The sequence below is a fragment of the Myotis brandtii genome, unplaced genomic scaffold (assembly GCF_000412655.1).
Source record: "Myotis brandtii unplaced genomic scaffold, ASM41265v1 scaffold44, whole genome shotgun sequence".
Classification (NCBI taxonomy): Eukaryota; Metazoa; Chordata; class Mammalia; order Chiroptera; family Vespertilionidae; genus Myotis; species Myotis brandtii.
Window position 1 is genome coordinate 39,932 of NW_005366833.1, and position 23,833 is coordinate 63,764.

At 44.9% G+C, this 23,833-nt stretch overlaps 1 protein-coding gene across 3 annotated transcripts in view; it reads right to left on the bottom strand.

Moving 5' to 3' along the window:
• Positions 1-23,833, bottom strand: part of RCL1 (RNA terminal phosphate cyclase-like 1) — a 51,299-nt gene that overhangs the window by 4,381 nt on the left and 23,085 nt on the right. Inside the window, exons 6-9 of one of the 3 annotated variants that reach the window (XM_014546262.1) lie at positions 22,366-22,490; positions 14,819-14,944; positions 10,972-11,128; positions 5,741-5,844 (exon numbers count right to left, since the gene is read on the bottom strand). In XM_014546262.1, coding sequence (XP_014401748.1) covers positions 5,741-5,844; positions 10,972-11,128; positions 14,819-14,944; positions 22,366-22,490 — 512 coding nt within the window. Of the gene's footprint in view, positions 1-5,740; positions 5,845-10,971; positions 11,129-14,818; positions 15,007-16,265; positions 16,429-19,430; positions 19,488-22,365; positions 22,491-23,833 lie in introns of those variants that run through there. The other 2 variants (XM_014546264.1, XM_014546263.1) reach the window with 2 other exon arrangements.

The following is a 23,833-nucleotide window of genomic DNA, read 5'->3' on the forward strand; positions in this document are numbered from 1 at the left end:
GAATTTAGGCCGAAACCGGTTTGGCTCAGTGGATAGAGCGTCGGCCTGCGGACCGAAAGGTCCCGGGTTCGATTCTGGTCAAGGGCATGTACCTGGGTTGCCGGCACATCCCCAGTAGGAGATGTGCAGGAGGCAGCTGATCGATGTTTCTCTCTCATCGATGTTTCTAACTCTCTCTCTCCCTTCCTCTCTGTAAAAAATCAATAAAATATATAAAAAAAAAGAAAGAGAATTTAGGAGTTAGGACTAATTTTGAGAAATGACTTAGCAATTAAGGGAAGTCAGTTCTTTCCCTGCTGCCTTTCCTGTCTTACCAATTTTCAGGTTTTTGCACCCCACCCTGTCCTAGGAAAAAAAGAAAAACATCAAACCCATAGATAAACAGTCCACATCTGTGGGCAAAGCCTCCAGCTGGCAGCAGTGCAGACAAAGCCGGCATCTCACCCACTCATCTGCATTCTGAGGAGGAAACAGCTTGCTCTCTCTCTCGCTGCTGACCGGGCTCTAATACAGGCCTGCTACCAGAGCCTCCCCAGCCTACTTCACTCTGAATCGTTCAACTGTGCTGGAAAAACCAGACACCCCACCAGCTGGCAGAACTCCTAAGAGGCCTCAGCTTGCTTCAGATCTCTTGGAGAAGGATGGAGAAACACAGGTTTGAGTGTGCAGGCCTACATATTTGCAGCTCTGAGGTATCTGTAGCCTTTGGAATCGTTAGAAAAAGCAAAGTCTGTTCCACTTTTTACACAATGTTCTGCCAAGGGCCTGTCTGAGGAAGACTCTGTAAGGGACTGGATTAAGGTATGCTTCAGAATGTCCTCCTACCTCCAGCTATCAAACATGCTCAGAGCCGAGAAACAACCACAGACAATATTAAATCCTAACAAAGTCTCTTTAAGAAAATGAAAAGCAAACAGAGAATAAACTCGCCCCACATACACACGCAGTGAGCAAAGGTCACGTCCGGTGCTGATCCACATCCTTCTCCACAGCCCCAAGCGCAGGCCCCACCAGGCCCCACCTCTTCCCTTTCCTTCTCTTCCAAGCACCATTCTGCAGATCCACACTTCCCAGACACAACCACATGGCCGCACAGCCAGGCAAAAGAGAGCCATGCACGCTGAGAGCAGCTCTGCTCCTTGAGCGAGAGGACTGCCCACCTGCGCAGTGTAACTGGCAGCTTTTTAGACCAACCATGTTAGGCAGCTGGGACTGTAATTCCCATGAGAAGGACTTAAGAGAACTAAATCTGTAGTAAACTTTTTTTCCTAATACAAAGTGACTTATCTAAAAAAAAACTAAAAAACCCAGACCATGAAAGCCTCCAGGCCACCTGAGAAGCAGGTTTCGAGAATCCTGGAAAACAGAGATAATTTTTCCTGTATATCTTCCAAGAGTAGGTTGTTCCCACCAGCATTGTTGATCAACAGGTGACAGCCATTGGGCCAAAGGCATCTATGCTTTGAATCCAACTGCCCAGGATTGACCAGGTGACAGGCCCTGCCCCTTAAATACAGCACCGCTCACCAGGTCCCTCTTCTGATGCCTGCTGGAGAGTGGAGGTGAAAGCAATCATGGGAAGCGCGCTCTCTCTCTCTCTCAACTCCACAAACACAAACCACAACAGAGGGTCTTGATTCCTGCTCCACCAAACCACTCAGATATTGGGGTTACCTACTTCTCAGGTCTAAGGAGGGGTGAGAGACCTGGGGGTGAGAAGAGAATCTGCTGGATGGGCCCTGTAGTCATTATACCACAGCTTTAAATGTACTGGCGGTGCTTTTTCTCCAGACAGAGGCTTTCCCAAAGCCCAGCTGGCCTCTGCTCTCAGAACAAACTCGGTTATAAAGGCAGAAGGAGACAGACAGGCTGGTTGCATGGTTGGGAGATGTGGGTCCCAGGACAAGTTTGGCTAAAAACTCACTATGAGCAGGTCCCTGAACTCTCTTGCTCATCCGAAAAGTAAAGACATCGCTTGCTTTTACCATATGCCAAATATGGTCTGCGGCTCAAACAGTTTAATAAAGGTGACAGGGCTTTGCAGCATTTAAACACAATTAAATCACAACTGTCAGGGGGAGTGGTATCCTGCCAGCTGAGCAGAGCAGTTAAACAACTGAACCCAAATAGCTGCAGGTTTGGCCGGCACGAAAAACCGAAGAGGCACGGTTCATTTTAGATTCCAAGTAAAGACAGGAGATCATTTTGCAGCATCACTTGAACTGAGGATTCTGGAAAGGCGTGGCATGGCATCCTGCCTCGGGCAGGGAGGTGTCTGAAATCCAGCAACAGGGGCGGAATCCCAGCACTTGCATAAGAGCAGTGGGTCCGGGAAGCATGGACTCTGGGCAAGACTGCCTGGCTCTGAACTCCACTTGCTGACTATGTGACCTTGGGCACATGACTCAACTTCTCTGTGCCTCAGTCCCCACGCCTGTAAAATGGAGTGTGCAATAGTAACCTCCTAGGGTTATGATGAAAACTAAATGAGTTCACATTTGTCAAGTGCTTAAAACATTGGGCCAGCAGTACATACTGTGTTTGTTAAATAAACACCTACCTTACAGAGTTCTTGGGAACAGTAAGTGAGATGTGTGTTGTTTATTTAGCAATATGACTGCAGTAGTTGGTCATAAATTTAAAAATTAATGGATACAGATTTATAGATATCTCTGAGCAAACACTTTACAGCTGACTTCAGGCCTGAGATAACCCAAAGCAAGTTTACTGGGCCTCCTGGTGTTCAGAGTGACCTTAACAGGAGATTGGGTTTTCCCAGCTGGGGCAGGGCAAGGGCGTATCCGGGCGGAAACTGCAGTGTCCGGCACTGATTGGGCTCTGCCAGGCGCACTGCATTGCTGGCTGGGAGCGCTAAGTACCTGACCTTTTTAAGCCTTGCTCCATCTCCACAAACCCGACTTCAGGACCATTCTCCTTCTCCACAGATAAGACCAAGGCTCAGAGATGCTACACGCGGTCCCCGGTCCCTGGTGTTTCCCGGGAGAGCCAGCACTGAAATCGGGGGGGCTGCACTTCCACGACCATGTACCGACAACATGTAACTGCAGTCTCCAATCAGATAAAATTGGTGAAAGTGTGATTTTCTTGCTGTTAATTCCACTTTTAAATAAAGTATAAATCCTCCCTAAACTGTAATATTAAGCTTTTTCAGGGGAAGGTGGAATCACTGTCACCAATTGTAAACCACCTGAAACTCAACAAAATGAACAGAAATAGATTTTCCGCATATCAGCATGTTAGCCAATACTATTTTATTCTTCTGAAAAACATCTCTCTGGCCTTCCCGAAAGATTTCACACATATAGATGTGCTTTCTCAAGTAACACAGGAAACCACCAACAGAAGTAAGACAGAGTGAAGAATAAAGGGAAGAACAGACACCCTTATTTTCCAGAAAGGGTTTCAAAGCAATACTATAAGAAAACACATCCCCCTTAATCCCAGTGCTCTATAAAAAAAATAAAAAAAAACTTAAAAAACTTTTTAAACAAATCAGAATGTGAAAACTGCCACAAGAAATACATTTCTTGATTCTAGTTTTCTTGAGAAATTTGAGAATTCAAAAAGTAGATTTTTATGACTTTAAGTATACTTTATAAAAATAAGTGAGTTTGGTCTCCAAAACTCTTGAATCCAACTAGGATCCCCACCCCCCACCACAATTATACTAACTATAGATTCTGTGCCTTTTTCATCCTAAGCTGTACTCACAAATACGATGACAACTTTGTCTATTCGGTCCTAGAAGGACATCTATTTCTTCCCACCTTTGCCCTTCATCACTCTGGATCCCTGGAGCCTTCCACAATGATAACAAGCAACAAGGGTCCCAAACAGATACAGCTTTCAAAAATAAACTCCTTACAATCTCCTGCCCCCACCGTGTGCTCGCTTACCAAAAAGAAAGGAGGCGGCGCTATCCACCCCATGGCAGCCCCTCCTGCGTGAAACCCTGGGAGGCAGGAAACCCAGAGAAACATAGCCCCAAGTTTCAAACACAATTCTGCTATTTGTCCCAGGCCTGTAAAGCTCCATTCAGAGCAGACCACTTTGTTTTCCTGGGAGATGTAGTCATTTTAGACGAGGTTTCTGGAAGACAAGACTGCAATTAATGTTTGGTGAGGGGGTATACGAGGAGGACACGGGAACTTTAAAAAAAATGTCCAGGCACATCTTGACCATCTCCACATGGGGCTGCTGACTTGAAAAAAACTATAAAGGCCCTGTAGCCAAACTGAAAAAAAAATCTCTTAAGAGCCAAAAAAAAAAAAGGGTCAAGGAAAACTAAAAATATAGATTTCCTTTTGCACATAATGTTCTGCCAAACCCCATGCCCCACGACCACACACATCTAGAGACTGCCTCAAGCGGTGTGAGCGGTCAGGCCTTTGCTGCCCTGAAGCAGGGGCTGGGAAGGCAGCAGCGGCAACAGCAGCAGCAGCAGCAGCAGCAAGAGAGTTGGCTGAAGGGGCCTGGTGGTCACAGAGCAGTCAGCGCTTCCAGCCAACGCTCTACTGGAAGTGAATCTCTGCACTCAGGCCATGTGTGTGCTCCCTCGCCTCCTCTCCAAACACCTTAGCTACAAAGTCTGTTTCAGCAATGTTGATCCCTGGTGTTAGTGTTCCACTGAGGATTACTCGATTTCAGGTGCCTGTCCCATGAAATATTTTACAACTGTTAGCAGATAATGTGGTTCCTCACCAGCTTCCTGCTTATCAGTCTTCCCCCACTGCTCAGACTGTCTTCTCTTCCATTGCCATGTTCCAAAAAACCTCCCACCACCAACTCCAAATAAAAAAACCTCCAAAACAATCTCTTTCAAGCTTCTGGTCTCCATGCGCCCCAAGCGATGTTCCAGAGGTACAATGGCCCCTCCGCAGTGCTGGCCCCTTACTCAATGTGATGGCACCACCATTCTTCAGTTATCACAGTACTGTACCTTCCAGATATACAGCATCGGTACCATGATAACCGAAAAAGGACAGTTCAGTCTATATCTACCTGAGTGTCTCCTCCCACACAGGCCCACTCCCGCCCCACCCACAGATGGCCATGTAATGATCTCGAGCACATGGACGCACACCCAGAGGTCAGGGCTCAAACAGGCTGCTTACAGCAAGCTCATCTGCTACCTATGGGAAGTGCTGCTTCCACTGTGCTGTTAACAATCCAAGTCTTCTCATCGGCTGCTCTTTTTGTAGAGCGCTTGCTTTAATGCCTCAGCAGTCATCTTCTGATAACATCCAATGGCCTCAAACTCACCTTTACAATACCCCCACTGGTCCAGTGGCATTACTATAGACTTTGCCTCTTTTTTCATCTTTCCAGCCAGTTTATACCCTATCATGTTGGACAAAAAGACAGCCCTATTTGCCACGGGTAGGGAAAAGAGGGGATTAAAAAAAAAACCTAACAAAATCTAAGTTATAATGGAACCAGATTACCTCCAAAATGAGAAAAATCTAAAGCATAGACAAAAGAACTGTCTAATATACCACACAACTTCAATGGCATGGGAATAATGCAACTACAGAAGAGAAAGGAAGGCAAGATGCCTGCCAAACACCAGGTTAAGACTGATAACCTCCAGCTCATTCCAGGATCAGTCCAAGCAGGTGTTCACAGTGATAGGCTATGCACAGTCCAGCACCTTTGTCATGTCATGCAACTGGAAGATTAAATTGGACAGCAGTAATGAGGCTGAGGGAAAACAACTCACGTGTAGGGAGAGAGCGGTCCTAGCAGGACTTTGGAAACGTCCTGCTGCCCAAGGGTCATGAACAAAAGAGCCAGGCTTTGGTTGGTCGAGTCCACACATCCACCCTATAAATACAAACACTTTCAAGATTAGTCGTTATACCAACCAGAGAATGGAAAACCAAGAAAACAGTCACAAATGCCCAGAATATCAGAACCACAGAAGAGCAGATTGCAAAGTTCAAGCAATAATAAAACAGAATACAAGTCTTTTCAGAGGAATCCTTGTATCACTTAACTTTGGGGGGTTAAACTAACTGGTCATCAAAGCAATTGTATTAGCTGAGACCATCAGAATAAATAGACATTCAAGTTTACTGAGGTGTATCTAAGGAAAAATAAAAATTCCCCTCCGTAATTAAAGCAGCAGCAGCAGCAGGACACATAAACAAAAAAAGCATAATCAGTTCTAGGAAATGTACAGGTCATTAACAAGGGTGAGGTGGATGCGGCTTGTTTATTTAATCTGTCAGGGAACACGACAGTCGATCTGACATGGAAGGGCCTTAGCCTAAAACTTATCCCATCACATTCAACACTGCTTGTCAAGTTACATTAGTGTCTCCTTGTGACTCTTCCTGTGCATCTTTAACTGAAGAATTACTAAGACCAGATTTCTCCATTCTTACTACTTATGTACTATTTCCCGCCACTTTTCCTTCCTTTTCTTCCAAATCGATAAGCACAACAGAATTTTCACACACTTTCTCCTGAGGATTGTTTTGGTTGCCTTTCTTCTTTCATTCTTGGGTTTCTTGACCATTTCAGCCATTCTGCTTCTACAACATGCATGCATGACTTGTTTATATGTGTGCCTTAAAAATGTCTTTATTGCCCTGGCCAGTGTTGCTGAAGTGGTTAGAGTGTCAGCCGGCACACCAAAGGGTCTCAGATTCGATTCCCAGTCAAGGGCATGTACTTGGGTTTCAGGTTCACTCCCTGCCCCCATTGGGGCATGTGCAGGGAGGCAACCAGCCGATGTGTCTCTCACATCGGTGTTTTTCTCTCTCTCTCTCCCTCATTCCCACTCTCTCTGAAAAGCAGTGGAAAAAAAACGTATCCTCAGGTGAGAATTAGCAAACACAAAAAAGTCTTTCTGATCATTCTTTCTGAGATAACTTTATTTAAAACAATTCAAACTTACATTGTACACAGTGAAAGAGGGATGACCTTGAATTTCTACGTATTTTCTACATGCCACAAAAAGAACCCAGTTTCTGATGATGGCACATCACTATCTAAGCCTAGACTCCCAGACTTTAAACACGTGGCCACTCTCTTCTTTAAAAAAAAAAAAAAAAGTTTTTATTGATTTTAGAGCAAGGAGAAGGGAGAGGGAGAAACGATGAGAGAGAGAGAGAAACATGATCAGCCGGCTCCTGAACGTGCAACCCAGGCATGTGCCCTGACTGGGAACCGAACCAGCGACCTCTTGGTGCATGGGGATGATGTTCAACCACTAAGCCACACCAGCCAGGCAACCTCTCTCAAATGCATGCAGTGTAGGGAATAAATCAATTATCAGCACAAACACTCATTCTTTGCCATCAGACCTCATTTACAACTGAGCAGGAAAATAAGGGGGCTTATCCTACTGCCAGCTTTTATGAAAATCTACTGCTCTTCCTAAACTACCTTAAAGGGCAATATTTCTCTCTAAGCCAGTGGTTCTCAACCTTCTGGCCCTTTAAATACAGTTCCTCATGTTGTGACCCAACCATAAAATTATTTTCGTTGCTACTTCATAACTGTAATGTTGCTACTGTTATGAATCGTAATGTAAATATCTGATAGGCAGGATGGTCTTAGGCGACCCCTGTGAAAGGGTCATTCGACCGGCAAAGGGGTCGCGACCCACAGGTTGAGAACCGCTGCTCTAAGCCAATGTTAGGACAAGAGGTGTAACATACATATTTCCATTAAAAAAACAAACAAACAAAAAATTCTGACCCATGGAGAATCTGAGGACCAACAAAAGTGTTTTTACAAAACTTGCTCCTTTCACAGACTGTGTTTCAAGAGATTTAGACGGAAGGGCATGTTGGAGAAGATCAGGAGAGGACTCCCACTCCTTAAGTGGGGACAGCAGCACACGTGGTGGGGACCGGGGAGGGAAGGAGACAGAGGCAGCTTAAAAAATGGACAGAAAAGGCAGTTTCAGAAAGCCTGGAACACAATCAAGAGGACTTGGTTGGTAACTGATGAGACATAAATAGAACAAGAGGGATTAGATCAGAGGACTACAATGTTGATAAAAATAAACAGCACCTTCAAAGGGGACATGTTTTTATTATTCTTTTAAACCATGTCATGTCACAGACATATAAAGAATTATCCATAAAAACATGAAGCATTTTCATCCTTTTAACAACTAAAGACCATAGACACACACAAAAGAAATTTTCTTAATGATTAGAACTAACAAACAAACTTGGTGCAGGCACAATGAAATGGTTTTAAGTAGAACTTAACTAGAGTAAAGGGGGGAAAATAAAATAACTTAATCCAGATTGCATGTTTTCTCTCTGTGGCCTTGCTTTCACCCTGAGGCCTATAACGTGCTATTTATGAGGATACAGAACCCTCCCTCCAGCTGGGCTCTTCTGTAATGTGATGCTTCCAATTCCCCCAGGTCTACTGGAGAGAGATGGGAGGGTCCCCACGGTCAGAGGGCCTGCAAGCCACAAGAAAGGGAAACCTGAACCAGTTGTCAGGGGCTTAGGGACGCATGGATCACATGCACAGTCTGTCGTCACAGGTGTCTAGATCAGCAGTCACCAACCGATGGTCCTCGGACCACTGGTGGCCCGTGAGGTCTGAAAGGTTGGCGACTGCTGGTTTAAGAAAACCTTTGGAGCAGCGGTCGCCAACCGGTGGTCCATGGACCACTGACGGTCCATGAGGACCGAAAGGTTGGCGACCGCTGGTTGAGATGACTAACTTCCTGAACTAAGTGACATGGTAACCTCTGGATCGTTTATTTACTCCCAACTTTTAGTTACTACTCATCTTTCAAAAAAATCACTAAATTAAGCATCAAACACAGAGCTGATTTAGCATCAAAAAAGCTAAGGCCAGCCGTAACCGGTTTGGCTCAGTGGATAGAGCGTCGGCCTGCGGACTGAAGGGTCCCAGGTTCGATCCCGGTCAAGGGCATGTACCTTGGTTGCGGGCACATCCCCAGTAGGGGGTGTGCAGGAGGCAGCTGATCGATGTTTCTCTCTCATCAATGTTTCTGGCTCTCTATCCCTCTTCCTTCCTCTCTGTAAAAAAATCAATAAAATATATTAAAAAAAAAAAAAAAGCTAAGGCCAGCCTTTGGCCACACAAAAAGTGTGAGAAGATACTTCCTCCTGCAGGAGGATTTCACTTGAGAGGGCATTTCTTTCCGCCACTATTTGCTAGCTGAATGGTGAGGACAGGGAGTAGAGTCACTCTGCTGAAGACACAATTATAGGTCCCTTGTCTTCCATTTTAATTAGATGAACATTAATTAAAACCATTAAGACCTGGACATTTTAGTGAACTCTGAAGCAGTTCATTCTTACTTGTTTCACCTTGCAACCAATGAGGTATTGTTGAGAATGGTGACTGGACGGGGAGAAGACTTGGCTGTAGGCTGTTTTCCTTAGCCAGGCCTGTGCAGGGATCAATACCCATGAACCAGGCGCCACTCTACTACAATGATTAATAAATTACAGCAACAAAAACTATTTAAAAATAAAACAAAATCACCTGTTTTATTTCATAAGGGCTCACATATGATCTTTTTTTAAAATATATTTTATTGATATTTTACAGAGAGGAAGGGAGAGGGATAAAGAGTCAGAAACATCAATGAGAGAGAAACATGGATCAGCTGCCTCCCACAACCAAGGTACATGCCCCTGACCGGAATTGAACCTGGGACCCTTCAGTCTGCAGGCTGATGCTCTATCCACTGAGCCAAACCAGTTAGGGCTCACATATGATTTTTGCTACTTTAAACAGGGCAAAGCTTCCTTGGAGACTTCAGGAAAGAACCACAGAAATGTCAACTAACTGAGACTAAATACACAGATAAATACAGAGATGAAAAACTCTTCAGCTGAAGAGAAAAGGCAATTTACAAACACTATACACCATGCAATAGCAAATCACCCAAAGTATAGTTTTTGCTAGTGCTCAGCTCAAGAATGTGGGGCCTCGAATACAGAGCAGAGAAATAAGCATTCCTGGGAGCCTGTCCTGGATTCTGCATGTCAAGGAGAAGGTTTCACCTTCTGACATGGATCCGAGGCAAGGACTGTACAGACAACCAGAAATCCTAAGGCCAGATTTGTGACGCTCCTCTAACCAAGTATATGGGACCTTAAAGAATGTTTTTTCAAGCAGCTTCATCTTATTTCTCCTGCCATCATCTTTCCTTCCCTCCCAATTCCTTCCTTGCTTATTTTAGGTCACCTTGACTATTTCTGGGAAACAGGAAGAGCGTATGTATGCCTGTCTACATGTTGTTTGTATGGATTGACAGAGAAAAACCTGTGACAACTGAGAAGACAGGTTGGCCCAGGTTGGTCTGAGCTGCAGAAGCAAATGGCAACAGATGAAGTCTTGTCTTCAGCTTCGTCACCCTTTGTCTCCTGTGTTCTCACCTTTCCAAAGCCCCTGCCATGCTCTGACACAGGCCTGCCTTCCCCAAACATTCTTCTATGCTCCAGAACACACTGCAAATTCTAGCCTGTTGACACTATTTTGTATCTGACACAACTGTCACATACAAATCGCCATTTCCAACTCCTCAAAGAACCTGAAAACAATGAGCCCCATCCTCACATGGCAAGGACGGGGGAGCTGGGAGACAGCACCTGTTCTGGTCGCGGCACTGTATCCTCTTCAAGTGGGCAGTCACCAGCTAACCTGCTTCATTCTACACCTTTTCTGTCCTGAATAACCCTGTCTCGGCTTTTTAAGTGTCCACACTGTTAAAACGTACCTGCCCTGTGTCCCAAATCCGAGGAACTGGATCTCTGCTTACTGACTAGTTCAGCTAATCCATTCAACCAGTTCATGTTAAACTGTTTAACGGGTAGGAAGAGTTAATTCCTTGGCATAAGCCCTTGAACAGGGAAGAAAGTTGCTAAGGACTAAGAATGAAACAATGAACTGCTTCCTGATGGCTCCTCTCCCGACTGGCAGAGGCGGAGGACATACCCTGTAGATTTCTTCAAGCAGCAGCTTGGCACAGTTCCTGCCCAGGTCCTCTGGAAGCACCGCCGCCCCCTGGCCCTGGGGGTTGGAGGTCAGCTCAGCACTGAGGAAGGTGCCGTTGGTGGTCTCGGCAACCAGTGACAACCCAAAGCCTGGAGACCTGGGGATTCAAAGGCACAGACACTGAGTAGGGTTAATGAAGTGGGGTTCGGGCACCAGCAAAAGGAAAGAGAAAACAAACATCTCTCAAGGCACTCTGCGTTGTTACAGCAAGCCCTACTGGAGTTCCCACTAGCTTGCGCTGGAAATACACGACTTGGTGAGAGCGCACCTGGCAGAACCAAGGAAGGTGCAAGTTTACATCGCTTTTCCTATTAGCCCCTCCCATCCCTGCCTTCTCCTGCCCCTCCCACACTGTGAAAGATCCTGCTGTGAGAGTTTATAGGAGCATTAACAAGGGCTACCAGATATTTGGCACCTACTTTCTGCCAGTTTCTGACCTAGGGGCTTTGACACTACAACTCTGCAGAGCAGGTAATGTGTGCCCATCTTATAAATGAGGAAATGGAGAAATTAAGCAACCTGCACCACGTCCACACAGCTAGGAAGTGACTGAGATGTGTTTCCAATGCAGGTCTTCCAGACTCCAAAGCCTACCCAAGTTCGCCACCACAGCCCTCACAACCAACCCAGAAGGTGTTAAGTGGCCTGGAGACCACCTCATTACAGCTCCTCTTGGAATACATCAAGCTCCTCCCCACCCCGCACCCCCAAGTAATGAAAAGTGCCACATAAGCCAGGAAGAGCCCAGATAAGGCTCACCTTTGTTTGTGTCCCTAAGGGACATCTCTAACTCAGAAGTCAATTAATAGCATCAAAGAGCTGGCACATGTTCTCTCCCACTGTGTTTCTACCACCCAACAGCCAGAACCTAATACCCTTCTGGTCAAGGACCACATTCGTAATTCCAACAAGCACCTGCTGCCATGGGCCAGGAACTGGGGGCCCTGCGGTAAACACAAGAGTTCCTGCCCTCACCGACTTCAGTGACAACCAGTTTGACACAAAACAAAATCAGTTCGTAAACAATAAAACACAAGCACCTCTCCACAAAACTTCCAGATCTGACACCTCAAATCTCCTTTGCCTCATGCCTTTTCAGTAAACGTGTCACCAGAGAGGAGCAGCAGCCACCGTCCACACACAGCACACACAGATCTGCTCCTCTGACACAGAGTTCATAAAGCACCTTCTATGCGCTCTCTGCAAAACTAGCCAAGATATTTGTTTCAGAAAAACTATGTGTAAAATTAATGATGCCTCAAAATGCACTATGAGCTCACTATAGGAACTATGATGGTCAGTTGTCAACTTCCTTATTTTTACATCGATGATCTATGCAGTCCAAGGTTAACAGCACCTGCCAAGGGAAGGGGTGCAATGAGCTACCGACGTAATCAAAGGCTCGGGGGCACTCTGTGATGCTTAACAATCTAATACTGTGCCGTCTGTCCATTGTCATGGGACATTTCAACACAATCTCAAGTTGCCTTTGAGTTGCTTGACCAGGAGCAGGGAGGGGACATCCGACTCTGCAGGAGAGGCAGTGGAATATAAAATGAAAGAGTAGGACACGGAGGGGAGGGAGAACCAGGAGATAAGCTCCGATCACTGCTTTAACCCACTTACCTGAATTTCCCAAGAACTTCCTAATTTTCTCCATATAAATTCTGTGAGGAATGCAGACTTACTATAATAAACTTTATAGTTGATCAGGATCGTTCCATTTGATATTATATTTGTTTTACAGAAAACAAGGTAACGTATTAGGCTATATACATACAACTCCAATTTTCTCCCCAATTGGGGTGTGTGACCAAGCAGCTGGTCACCAGGTGACCTCACTGAAAATGCACATTGGTGCGGTTTACAAGTGGCAGCCTCCAAAACTTTCCAACTGGTAAATGACTAGTTGTTTATTTTTTAAGTTGTGCCTGTGAGAGTCAACATGATACCACCCTGGACAGATGTGCATATTGGTCACAGCACTGACAGAGGCACCAGGAACTGCTGGCCCCACAACACAGGCCTAACTGACATGCATATTTCACCGACTCAGAAGAGGAAAATAATACCCATCCATGACTTCATAATTTCATAACGGAAAAGAAAAAACACTGTATCATCTGTAACTTAAGATTCAGAAAACTAAACATGGACTTATCATATATGGGTTTTAACTTTTTAAGGGGAGCTTGGAGTTGATGACCCACAAGTCCACTAAAACCCACATCTTGATCCATGTGTGAGCTTCCTACAGTGTGACCATGCACTGGGGTCAGCTGAGTCAGTCATAAAAAGCCACACTGGTGGCAGTATGGCCTCAAGCCTGCTCTGCTTCACCCCTGGCCACCCTGTGGTAGATACTGAGGCCATAATTCCAACTGCTGACATAATTCCAGACCTGTGGCCAAGGGAAGAGAAAGGAAAGAACAGCCTTAGCAACTACCATTTCTGCAGCCCCTACTATGGGCCAGGCATTGCTTAGTGCAAGCATGAGCCTCGAGTTTGACATGCTTGCCTTAGTGGCGTACATATGTGATCTTTTCATCTTTACAGCTACCTAGGGATGTTACCACTGCCACAGTTTGAACAAGGAAAACACTGGTGATATTCGAGCAATATGCACAGGTCTGGGACCATCACTGACCTTTCCAACCCCAGAGGAAAGGGCCAACTTTGCACATAAATCCTTTCCCAACTCTCACCTCTGACACCACCACCTCTGTTGCTTTGGACTATGAGCCACTACGGTGTTTCTGAAATCACCATCTTTTCCTTGGGCTTCACGAAGGTCAGAGATCCCGTAACACAGTCACCCTCCTTAACTCTCTTTCCTTTTGTTGCGGAAGTTAAAAGGAGCCTCAGAAGGAACATCCATGAAAAGGGTTAGCTGCAGCACCACTTAGGAAAAAATTGACTTCTTAACTCACTATCAACCTTAGACCCCGATATTCTTTTTTTTTTTAGGAGACAACCTGAAAACTTCAGATCTGAAGTACAATAATACTCTCACTAAAATGTTTTAGCAAAAACAAACCCACACAGGTAAAGCAAATTTCGCAAAATATTCATCGTTAACTACAGGTAGCAGGAATATATAGGTGTTCACTATACTATCCTTTCAAGTTTTCTTGATTTTCCCCCCAATTACAGTTTATATTTGATATTATTTTATATTAGTTTCAGGTCAACTTTTCTTTATGTTTAACATTTTCATAGTAAAAAATAAAACAAACAAACAAAAACGGTTTTAATTGCTTCCCTAACTTACTGGTTTCTAAAAATACAACAAAAGCCCAAAACATAGATCATTAACTTTTTATTTTCTAAAGCGGGGTTTTCCACAAAGGCTTTCATTAAACCAAACCCAATCTGCAATAACAACTTTCTCTGGCTCCAGGGGTGTTGTTCCCCTCGACAGAGAGAGAATCTGACTGGCACTTTGGCCAACAAAGGATTTTTGCCTAAACTGTCATTTCCTCAGAGTGGAAGAACTTGTTTACTTTAACTTTTTGTGGGAACAGAGTACAGATGGAATTTAAAGCTTAAAGCACTGCTAGTAAATAGCTAGGTTTTCATTCCCCCAGGGTAGGGATGTCCCCTCATCTCCCAGCACCGGCCACTGCGATGCTTTCCATGAGATAGGAATTATTGGTGGCAATGGCAGTAAGTCAGAAGGAAATCAAATCTGAAATTGTCCTTCCTCTGGCCGCCCAATCTCAGAGCTGAGGATGAAAAAGGCTAGGGTAGCTGCAGAATTAGACTCCCAAAATGCACAGGCACTTACTTCCCAGAGTTGACTCCTTTCATGTGGTCTGTGTAAATGTAGATGTCGGGTATAAACTTATTGAGGATGCTCCTTGCAGAATCCACAATCCGGTTCGCCATCTGAGGTGAAACACGGACGGAGTACCTGCAACCTAGAGTTAAGGGCGTCATTCTCCTTGGACTTCAGAGCAGAAAAACATCCAAGAGCTAGCAAATATTTGTGAAACTGTAATGATAAACTGGGACTTCTAATTGCATTTAATTTTCTAACTGTACTTCATCACTTACCTGTATAGTACCATCACCAATTTTTATATTATTATTTTATTTAATATATAACTTTATATATAGTTATAAAAGGCTTAAATGCTCATGGTGGGGAAAACCAAACAATATAAAGAGTTGGAAAGTAAAACCTCCCAACCTTGATATAAATTTCCCACCCAGACCCCTGCCCTTAGAAATGATTCAACTCAATTCTGGAACATATGAAGGCAACTGCCTCGTATGGCATGAGCCAAGCTCCCTTTGAGGTACTCTCTGATCATCCCCATTGCTGTAACCAACGAGTCTCTCTTAGGACCTAAGATCAGAACAGATGCTACACTGTTGATAGGAAAAACAGAAAGAAAAAAAGAGAAAGAAGGAAAAGAGCATGTAAAGGACTAAACAGCTTTTTGGTTTTTTTAAATGCACAGAGACTATTTTCAATTATTTGAGTTTCAATCACTCCATTTGTGGATGATTCAGACTCCTCACAACTGCTACCATATGGTCAAAATACTGGTAATTAGCAGTTTTATAACGGGGACCCCAGAAATGAGAGGAGGAAGATACTTAGCAATACAAGTAAAAAGGCTGGTGCTTAAGAAAGTGGAAAACACAGAGACTGGTTCTCCCCAATCCAATAAAAAATAAGTATGCAATGAGCACTTTTAATGTGCAATGCACGGCCATAAGCCAGCTAGATATGCAGGGCAGGGGCTAAAAGAAGGGAGAAGTAATAACATGTGCTCTTCCCACTCCCCTTATACAAACCTCATGTGGCAAGTCCAATAGGGAAAACAAGGTGTGTGGTCTGCCCATTTCAGCTCAACTCTCCAAAAACTACTATCAATAACACATTTAATTTTCATTTGAGCTGTAGAATAAAATACTCTGAGTCTGTACAAAAACTTGGTTAGCATCTAGCTTCCCTTTCTGATCCATCATAAACATTCCACCCAAAGATCAATCTTCCTCATGCTGGTGAGAATCTTCCTAGTCACTCCGGACCCTCCCAGATCCTGCTGCCAGACCCTCCGGCCTGCTCAGTGTTCATCCCTCACCCGGCAACCTCACCCCTCCACCCATCCAAATTCTTCACCCCGAACTGCCCTTCCTTCTTCCTTCAAGTCCAGAATTCCCTCCTTCTTCTGAAACCCTCCAGCAGCCAGCACCCAACTGTGATCTGCACTTACACTTACCATCCATCTCCCTTCATACACACACATGTTCTCGCTCGTCAACAAGACTACAGACTCCATAGGAAAGGGGCTCTGCTGCTGCCTCTCTCACAACTCTGTACTACACTACTTTTGTACTCAGGAATATTCGATAAATATTTGACTTGTCTCAAAGGACAAACCTGAAATGAGGAAAGAGCAAAGAGGGATTTTTCAATACACACACAGAGTCCAGTTACATCACCACCTCTCTGTCCAGGGTGTACTTTTGACCACAGGTAGCTACAACAAACAAGCCCAGGTCTCATACCCTTTGGACCAGGTGGGTGCTGTCCTTTTGAGGTCCAAGGCTGCTCACTCTACCTAGGAAAGCATAGATGTCACTATCCTGACACACAGTCCCACAGCGTTCATGGTTCCCAAAGTTCTTTTAGGTACACTGTCAACTTACTTTATGTTCATGGCAACTCTACGGCAAGGACTACAGAGCCCCAGGTCCAGGACTTACACTGAGGACAGGTGGGTCACAGAACTAAGATTCAAAATTAAACAGATCCACTTCCCAAAGACAACCTTCTTCCCCATCCCCTCCAGAGATGTGGAAACCAGGAGGGAGACAGTGCCAATGCAGGGCCGGTGCAAGGCTATGCTAGAATGCAGGCCGTGAAGTGAAGAAGGGAAAGGAGCTTTAAACTGGTACATCCCAGAGTCACTACGGAGCCATGTGGCCTGGCATGGAGGCCCCACCAAGGAGCAACTAAGGTTCTAGAGTCAGACTGTGTGGAAGTCCCAGCTCCAGCAAACTGCATCGTGCTGGCTCAGATGTGCTCTTCTCTGACCCTTCACTTCCTCATCAGTAAGAAAAAGACAATCATAATACTCTCCCTACAGGGTTTGGAGGCTCAAATGAAAGGATGCATGTAACGCCCTTAGTGGTGCCTGGTGGACAGTCAGAGCCCAACAAATGCCAGCTATTGCTTTTCTTACCGTTAGTCCAAGACTCAAATCCCAAAGCAGAAGTTCTTTTCCTTTTAGGACCAGAGAGCCCTCTGAGAACCTGATGAAAGCTACGACACTCTCTAAAGAAACACATGGAACACACACTATGATAGACAAGTTGGAGGTTATGAATGTCCTGAAGCTCATTCACGAATGCTATACATCCTAGAGAGACACATTCATAACTACAGTCCATATGGAACTTCACCCTCCCCAGGACTGCAGGTCAGAGAACCCCAAGGAGTGCATTCATGTGTGTGTTTGTGTGTGTGTGTGTGTGTGTGTGTGTGTGTGTGTGTAGAGAGAGATTGATTCTCTAAGTACCTTCCCTATAGTCGGAGAAAGAAAACCGTATTATCCACAAATTTCAACTCACACCCCACTTCTGCCTCTACCTCAGTTTACTCAATTAACTCTTACGTACCAGATCATGAGCTACCAGGCCACACTGTAAAACTGAAACAGAATGCTCCCTTCGCTCTCACCCACATCAGGCAGGGGGGAGAAGAGAGTGGGTGACATTAAATAAACAGTAACCGCACCATCCAGTCACAGCCGCTGGCAGGAACCAACACCAGCTGCCTGCCAGGCCCTGGCCAGTCAATCAGAAGGGAAAAGATGCACTTTGGGCGGTAGCTCATTAAAACCACAAATGCCCAGAGGAGAGTGGGACTAGTTCTCCCAACTTGAGCCCTCCTGTGGGGAATATAACCTCCAAGCTCAGTTCAACAGTTAACCAGCCTTGCAAGTAAAAACCACAAACCCAGCTAAAACTTTCCCAAAGGCAGCTCTTTTCTTCCCAGGCTCCAGTCCTGGCCAAGAAGGTGATCTCAATTCAAGCCCACATTCCTCGGAGGTGTTTGTGAAATGGGCTGCTCTGCAGACCAGAGGCGAGAATGTTTGGTCTGCAGGCAGGGATCTAAGCAAAGGTATTTTCCCAGGGAGTTTAGAGGAAGACTGGGGAGGATTCAGGGGTTGTACCCCCTGCCTCGAGCAAGGGGAGGAGTTTGGGCCCTCACTAGAGTCTCTGGCTCAGATTTTGTAAAAGGAACACCAAAGGGAGAAGTTAGGGAGGAACAAAGTCAAACCCCAGGTGCCTGGGGCACCACAGCCGTCAGCTTTCATGTTCTCTATACAACCCAGGATGCTCACCCCTTTCCCAGCAACATCAAAGGCTCACTTATGAGGCTCTCCTACACCCAGTAAAGAGGGTAAGTACCAGGCAAGACCCCAGTGTGACAGCCTCCATGAAACCCATGCCGTTACCACAAGATTGTGTCAAAACACGCACACTCCGGGAATCACATTTCCAGACTAGAGAATGGATTCTAAGCAGAGTTCACCGCTAGGAAACGAATCTCAGGAGAAAAACAAAACAAAACAAAACCTGAAATAGACCTGGAAGGGTATAGAATTCCATGTACAAGACCATGAACTGCAGCATTTTTGGTAGCAGCGAAGCCAATTTAACTGTCCATCAACCTGCGGCTGGGCTCCCGGGGCAGCACTATTTCTCCCCAGCCGCCGCCTTCTCCTCATATGTACACGGGTATGGACCCTGGGTGGCCTCGTGGTGGCCACGCAGACAACAGACTATAATCCAGGGAAGCTTTGCTATAAAGTCCTCTGTTCTTGATGATCCTGACAGAGAATGTAGACAGCACCCCAAGGTTGATCTTCATCTCAACAATGGCTCCCCCGTGGATATGCAGCCCGCCCTATTCCATTGTTTCTCACCACTTACTGTTCAAGCTAATGGAGACCTCTGAAACGTTAGTCCACTACACACTTTTCCTCCAAGGAAGCCCTTCCTAAAGCCTCCTGAGAAGTACAAAGCTGGACTCTCAGCACTTACGCTATCCCCGAGAAGGAGACATCCTGGCCGACCCCACTCTGTCAAACTCCTTACCAGGAAAGGCATCCCCCATCCCATCCAGCCCCGTGGCCACCAACACCTGCCCTTACCCAGATCTTGTCAGCACCTAGAAATTTACTAATTTTAACATCTGAACCCCCAAACAACCCCCTAAACACAATTTCTTGTTCTTCTACACAAGCATACATCTACCTCCACTAGAAACCTGTGAAGGTTTCCAATTCCTCGAGCCCTGCTGGGCTCCTCACTGGCCGTGGCTTCAATGACAGCTCGCAAATACCTGCTCTAACCCCCGCTTCTGCACTACTCACCCTGTCAATCCACACCCGCCCCGATGAGACTGGCCCTCCTGTCTTCTCTGCTTCGCCCCTGGGCCGCCAACTGCTGTAGGACGCAGCCACACAGCCATGCAGCTGGCACCATGACACGGTTCCAGCTTCAGCTGGGCCCACACGGCTGCCCTACAGCCTTTTCCTTATCTCTAGTCACAGTGCCCCACTGTGACAGCACATCTTTACCACCCCGTCACGCTCCCTTATCATACCCTTGCCAATCCCCTTATCCTTGATCCTATCCTAACTCACTGAAAATGGCAAACTCCTCCCATCTCCCTTCCACGCACCTCCAGACAAAGCAATCTAGAGCCCCCCTTACCATATGCCTGCCATTCTCAATGCAAACCTTACCAAACAATAAAAAAATTACAGCAGCCACCATTTACTGAATGCTTACTTATCTATGAGCCCAGTGCCTTGTACAGTTCATCTATGACCTCGTTTAACCCTCGTTACAGGTACAGTAGGTATAATGGGCCCTATGATAAATGAGTCAACCAAGGCGTGGGGCCAAAACCCTACCATCAGTGAGTGGCAAAGCCAGAGGTAGAACCCACACCTGTCTGATTCCAGCACTTGGATCTTAATCACTTTGATGCACTGTTTCATCACTTGGCCTCTCTCCTACTTAAATCTACTTTACCTAACCTACAGAAGTACTCAAATCATTACCACCATTTTTTTTAAAGGAGGAAATCTTATCAAATCTCTCTCCATCAAGTTACCACCTTATCTTTCTTTCTACTTCTCTTTCCTGTCAAGGTTCTTGCAAGCGTGGCCTCCACACTTCACCATTTCCCTCCCAGTCACTCCACAACCCAGAGCTGATTACACAAGCGAGGTTACATGTGGAAGAAGGTCTCCACCACCTTCTGGAAAGAGCTCCTCCCAGGGGCACTGGTGGCAGCCTGCTGTGCGTTCCTCAGCTAATTCCCCATCCTAATGCTGACTCCTCTGGGCTTTTTAAGGCACCTTCTTCATTATCCTCTCATCTCTGACTTCTCAGTCTCCCTTCCTGGGAGGACTTACCTAGTGTTACAAGTCTTAGTGGCAACTCAGGGTTCCGCCCTCCCCTCTCTGATTCCACAGCGTAGCTGACTCAAATCATTCATTTCTAGCCCTCACCTTGCCCCAAGTTACAGACTTACATTTCTAACTTCTTCTAGACTTGTCTTTCTGTAACCACCTTGAAGGACCCTCAACCCCAACATAAAATAAAGCTGAACTTATCCATTTCCAACTGTGCAAACACGTGCGTGAGGCGGCTGCGGGGAGTTTCCCACAGGGGCTCTGCCACCAGTGTCTGCTGGCACTGGGTACAGGATGAAGAAACAGGAAAGACTCCTGCTTCTGTGGGGCTCAAGGTTCTGTGGAAAGGTGTGGCTGGCTAAGCACGTCATGAAGACAATGTGGTGAGTGGGTAATTCCAGAACTGACTGGCCACACCACTGTCGCTGCATGACAATGCTCCTTTCATTGCACTGGTTCATCTCCCTTCGCAACCTGCCTGTTGCCACTTGGAATATATATTGGTTCATGATGATGCCAAGTGGTAACACGGGAGTGTTTGATCCAACAGAAATGCACAAGGGAGGGCAGCTGAAGTCACACGTGGAAGAAGTCATCATCAAGCTCCGTCACATCATCAAGCAGCCAGAGACTATTTACATCATCCTTAGAACCACAACCAGAGCAATATATTTTTTTCCTCTTTGAACAAAAAATATTTTTGCTGTATTTTTACCATATAAAGTATTTAAAAGTCAAAGCAGACAACAAAAAAACTAGCGCCACACATCACCACAAACGTTTGTAGCTACTATCAGAACAAACCTCTCTACTCAGATGCCTAAGTGAGAAACATCAAAATCATCCTCATGACTCCCTGTTCCTCTATTACAGACCCAGGTAATCACTGTGTCCTATCCATCCTGCCTCTAGGATCCTATAAACTAGAGGCATCACCTGTCCTCACTGTTTCTCTTTAGGGCACAGTAATTCCATCATCTTTGCCTCTAAGTGCTGGTCATTAGGTGATTTTCTTTTTTAACTTGTATTTTCCAAAATTTCTATAATGAACCAAAAGTTCTTTTGGTACCATCAGTATTATCCTCTTAATATGAAAATTCATTTTACAGAAGAAAACTGCTAACTTTGGAATGAAGAACAACGTCTCAGCATGGCCTTCCACCTTCACTGGCTCCTGCCCATCTTTCGTGTACCACCTCCTACTGCACTTGGGACACACCACACTGCTTGCCGCTCCCCAGAACCATCTTGCACCTGTTACCTCCATACAAGCCCACTTTTCTGCCTGAAGCTCTTTTCCTTCCTTGCTCCACTTCACAAGCCTCTAGTCCAGTGATGGCGAACCTATGACACACGTGTCAGAGGTGACACGCGAACTCATTTTTTTGGTTGATTTTTCTTTGTTAAATGGCATTTAAATATATAAAATAAATATCAAAAATATAAGTCTTTGTTTTACTATGGTTGCAAATATCAAAAAATTTCTATATGTGACACGGCACCAGAGTTAAGTTAGGGTTTTTCAAAATGCTGACACGCCGAGCTCAAAAGGTTCGCCATCACTGCTCTAGTCTATAAGGCTCAGTCAAAATGGCCTGTGCACTGGTGGCCCCCAAACCAAAGCCCTCAGAAGAGTATAACATACATGGGAGCCATTTAAGTGTTAACTAAAAAAAGAAAGTGAATGGATCAATCAATCTAGTCCTGGTGAGGCAGCTAATTAAGCATCATAACCCACACAACAATTACAGTTTCACTGTTAAGATTTTTCCATGGTTGCTGTCTAAAATGTAAATAACTCTGGGAAGAAGTAAACTGGTTGTGAGTCATTCTTCGTGAGGCAAGAAAATAATAAGAAATCTGAACCAAATGCAAAGGATACGCCATTCCTCTGATACGTTTGATTTTTCCTGGATCTGTGAGCTGAATGGGCTTCAGGACCTTCCTTATGGGACAGGAGAAGATCACTTCACCTCCTCCTCCAGGAGGCATTCCCCGTCGCACAATCTGCGCACATGGTGAGAAACAAGAGGCAAGAGTACAGCAATGAGTAGATGGCCCAGACACCCAAGTCAGTAAGGTTTACACCAAGGGGCTCTTCCTTAGAAGGGAGAGAGATCTCACAGTCAGGCAGGTCCTCATCCTTAATGAGGGACTGGCAGGGTTCAGGAGTTAATCCCATTTCTTAACCCTTTTCTCCTATGCAATTAACTGATCTATCAAATCTATATATTAAAGTCATGCACCACTTAACAATAGGGGATAAGTTCTGAGAAATGCACCTTTAGGTGATTGGGTCGCTGTGCGAACATCATAGAGTATACTCACACAAACCTGTATGGTATGACTACTACATGATATAGCCTATTGTTCCTAGGCTACAGCACTGTACATCATGTTACTGTACTGAATACTGTAGGTAAGTACAGTGGGGCCTTGACTTACGAGTGTCCCGACTAACGAGTTTTTTGAGATACCAGCTGTCTCTCAGCCGATTTTTTGCATTGAGTTGATAGAGTAATTTGAGTTAACGAGCTCAGTCTCGGAACGAATTAAACTCGTAAGTCAAGGCCCCACTGTATCACACAATGCTGAGTATTTGTAGATCTAATCATAGAAAAGGTACAGTAAAAAGGCAGTATAAAACATGGAGCTTACAGCACTGGAAGTTGCTCTGAATGAATCAGTGAGTGGTGAGCAAACATGAAGGTCTAGGACATGTCTATGTACTACTGAAGACTTTAAACATTGTACACTTAGACTACATTACATTTATTTAAAAGTGTTTTCAATAATAATAAATTAAACTTGGCTTATTGTAACATTTTTACTTTATAAATTTTCAACTCTTTTATAAAACTTTTTGTTTTGGCTGTGATTGTCATGTCATAGTGCTGAGAGGGATACACTTCTGTGTCTGGTCTTCAATCCAGGTCATTAGAAGTTTCTCCATGTCTGATATAGGCCCTTCTCGAATTTGTGTTAGTCTTGTTGCTTTTAATGAAGTAGACCCTTTAGTAGCTTTCATTACTTTGTTTTGTTCCTCAAGATCATAGCTATGGTGGAATAGGACATGCCTGACTGGTGAGCAATAACCATCACTGGTTTTCTACCCTTGTAGTCTCTAATCATTTTTTAATTTTGTTTCCAGGTCAATCTCTCAACATGGCCTCTTACTGAGAATGTTAACAGTGGATTTTGTATGCTTTTGTTTTGTAAACAAAACAAAATGAGATTCATACATAATTGTATGTGTTATACTTTTATTTTTTTTTAAATATATTTTTATTGATTTCAGAGAGGAAGGGAAAGGGAGAGAGAGATATAAACATCAATGAAAGAGAGGATCA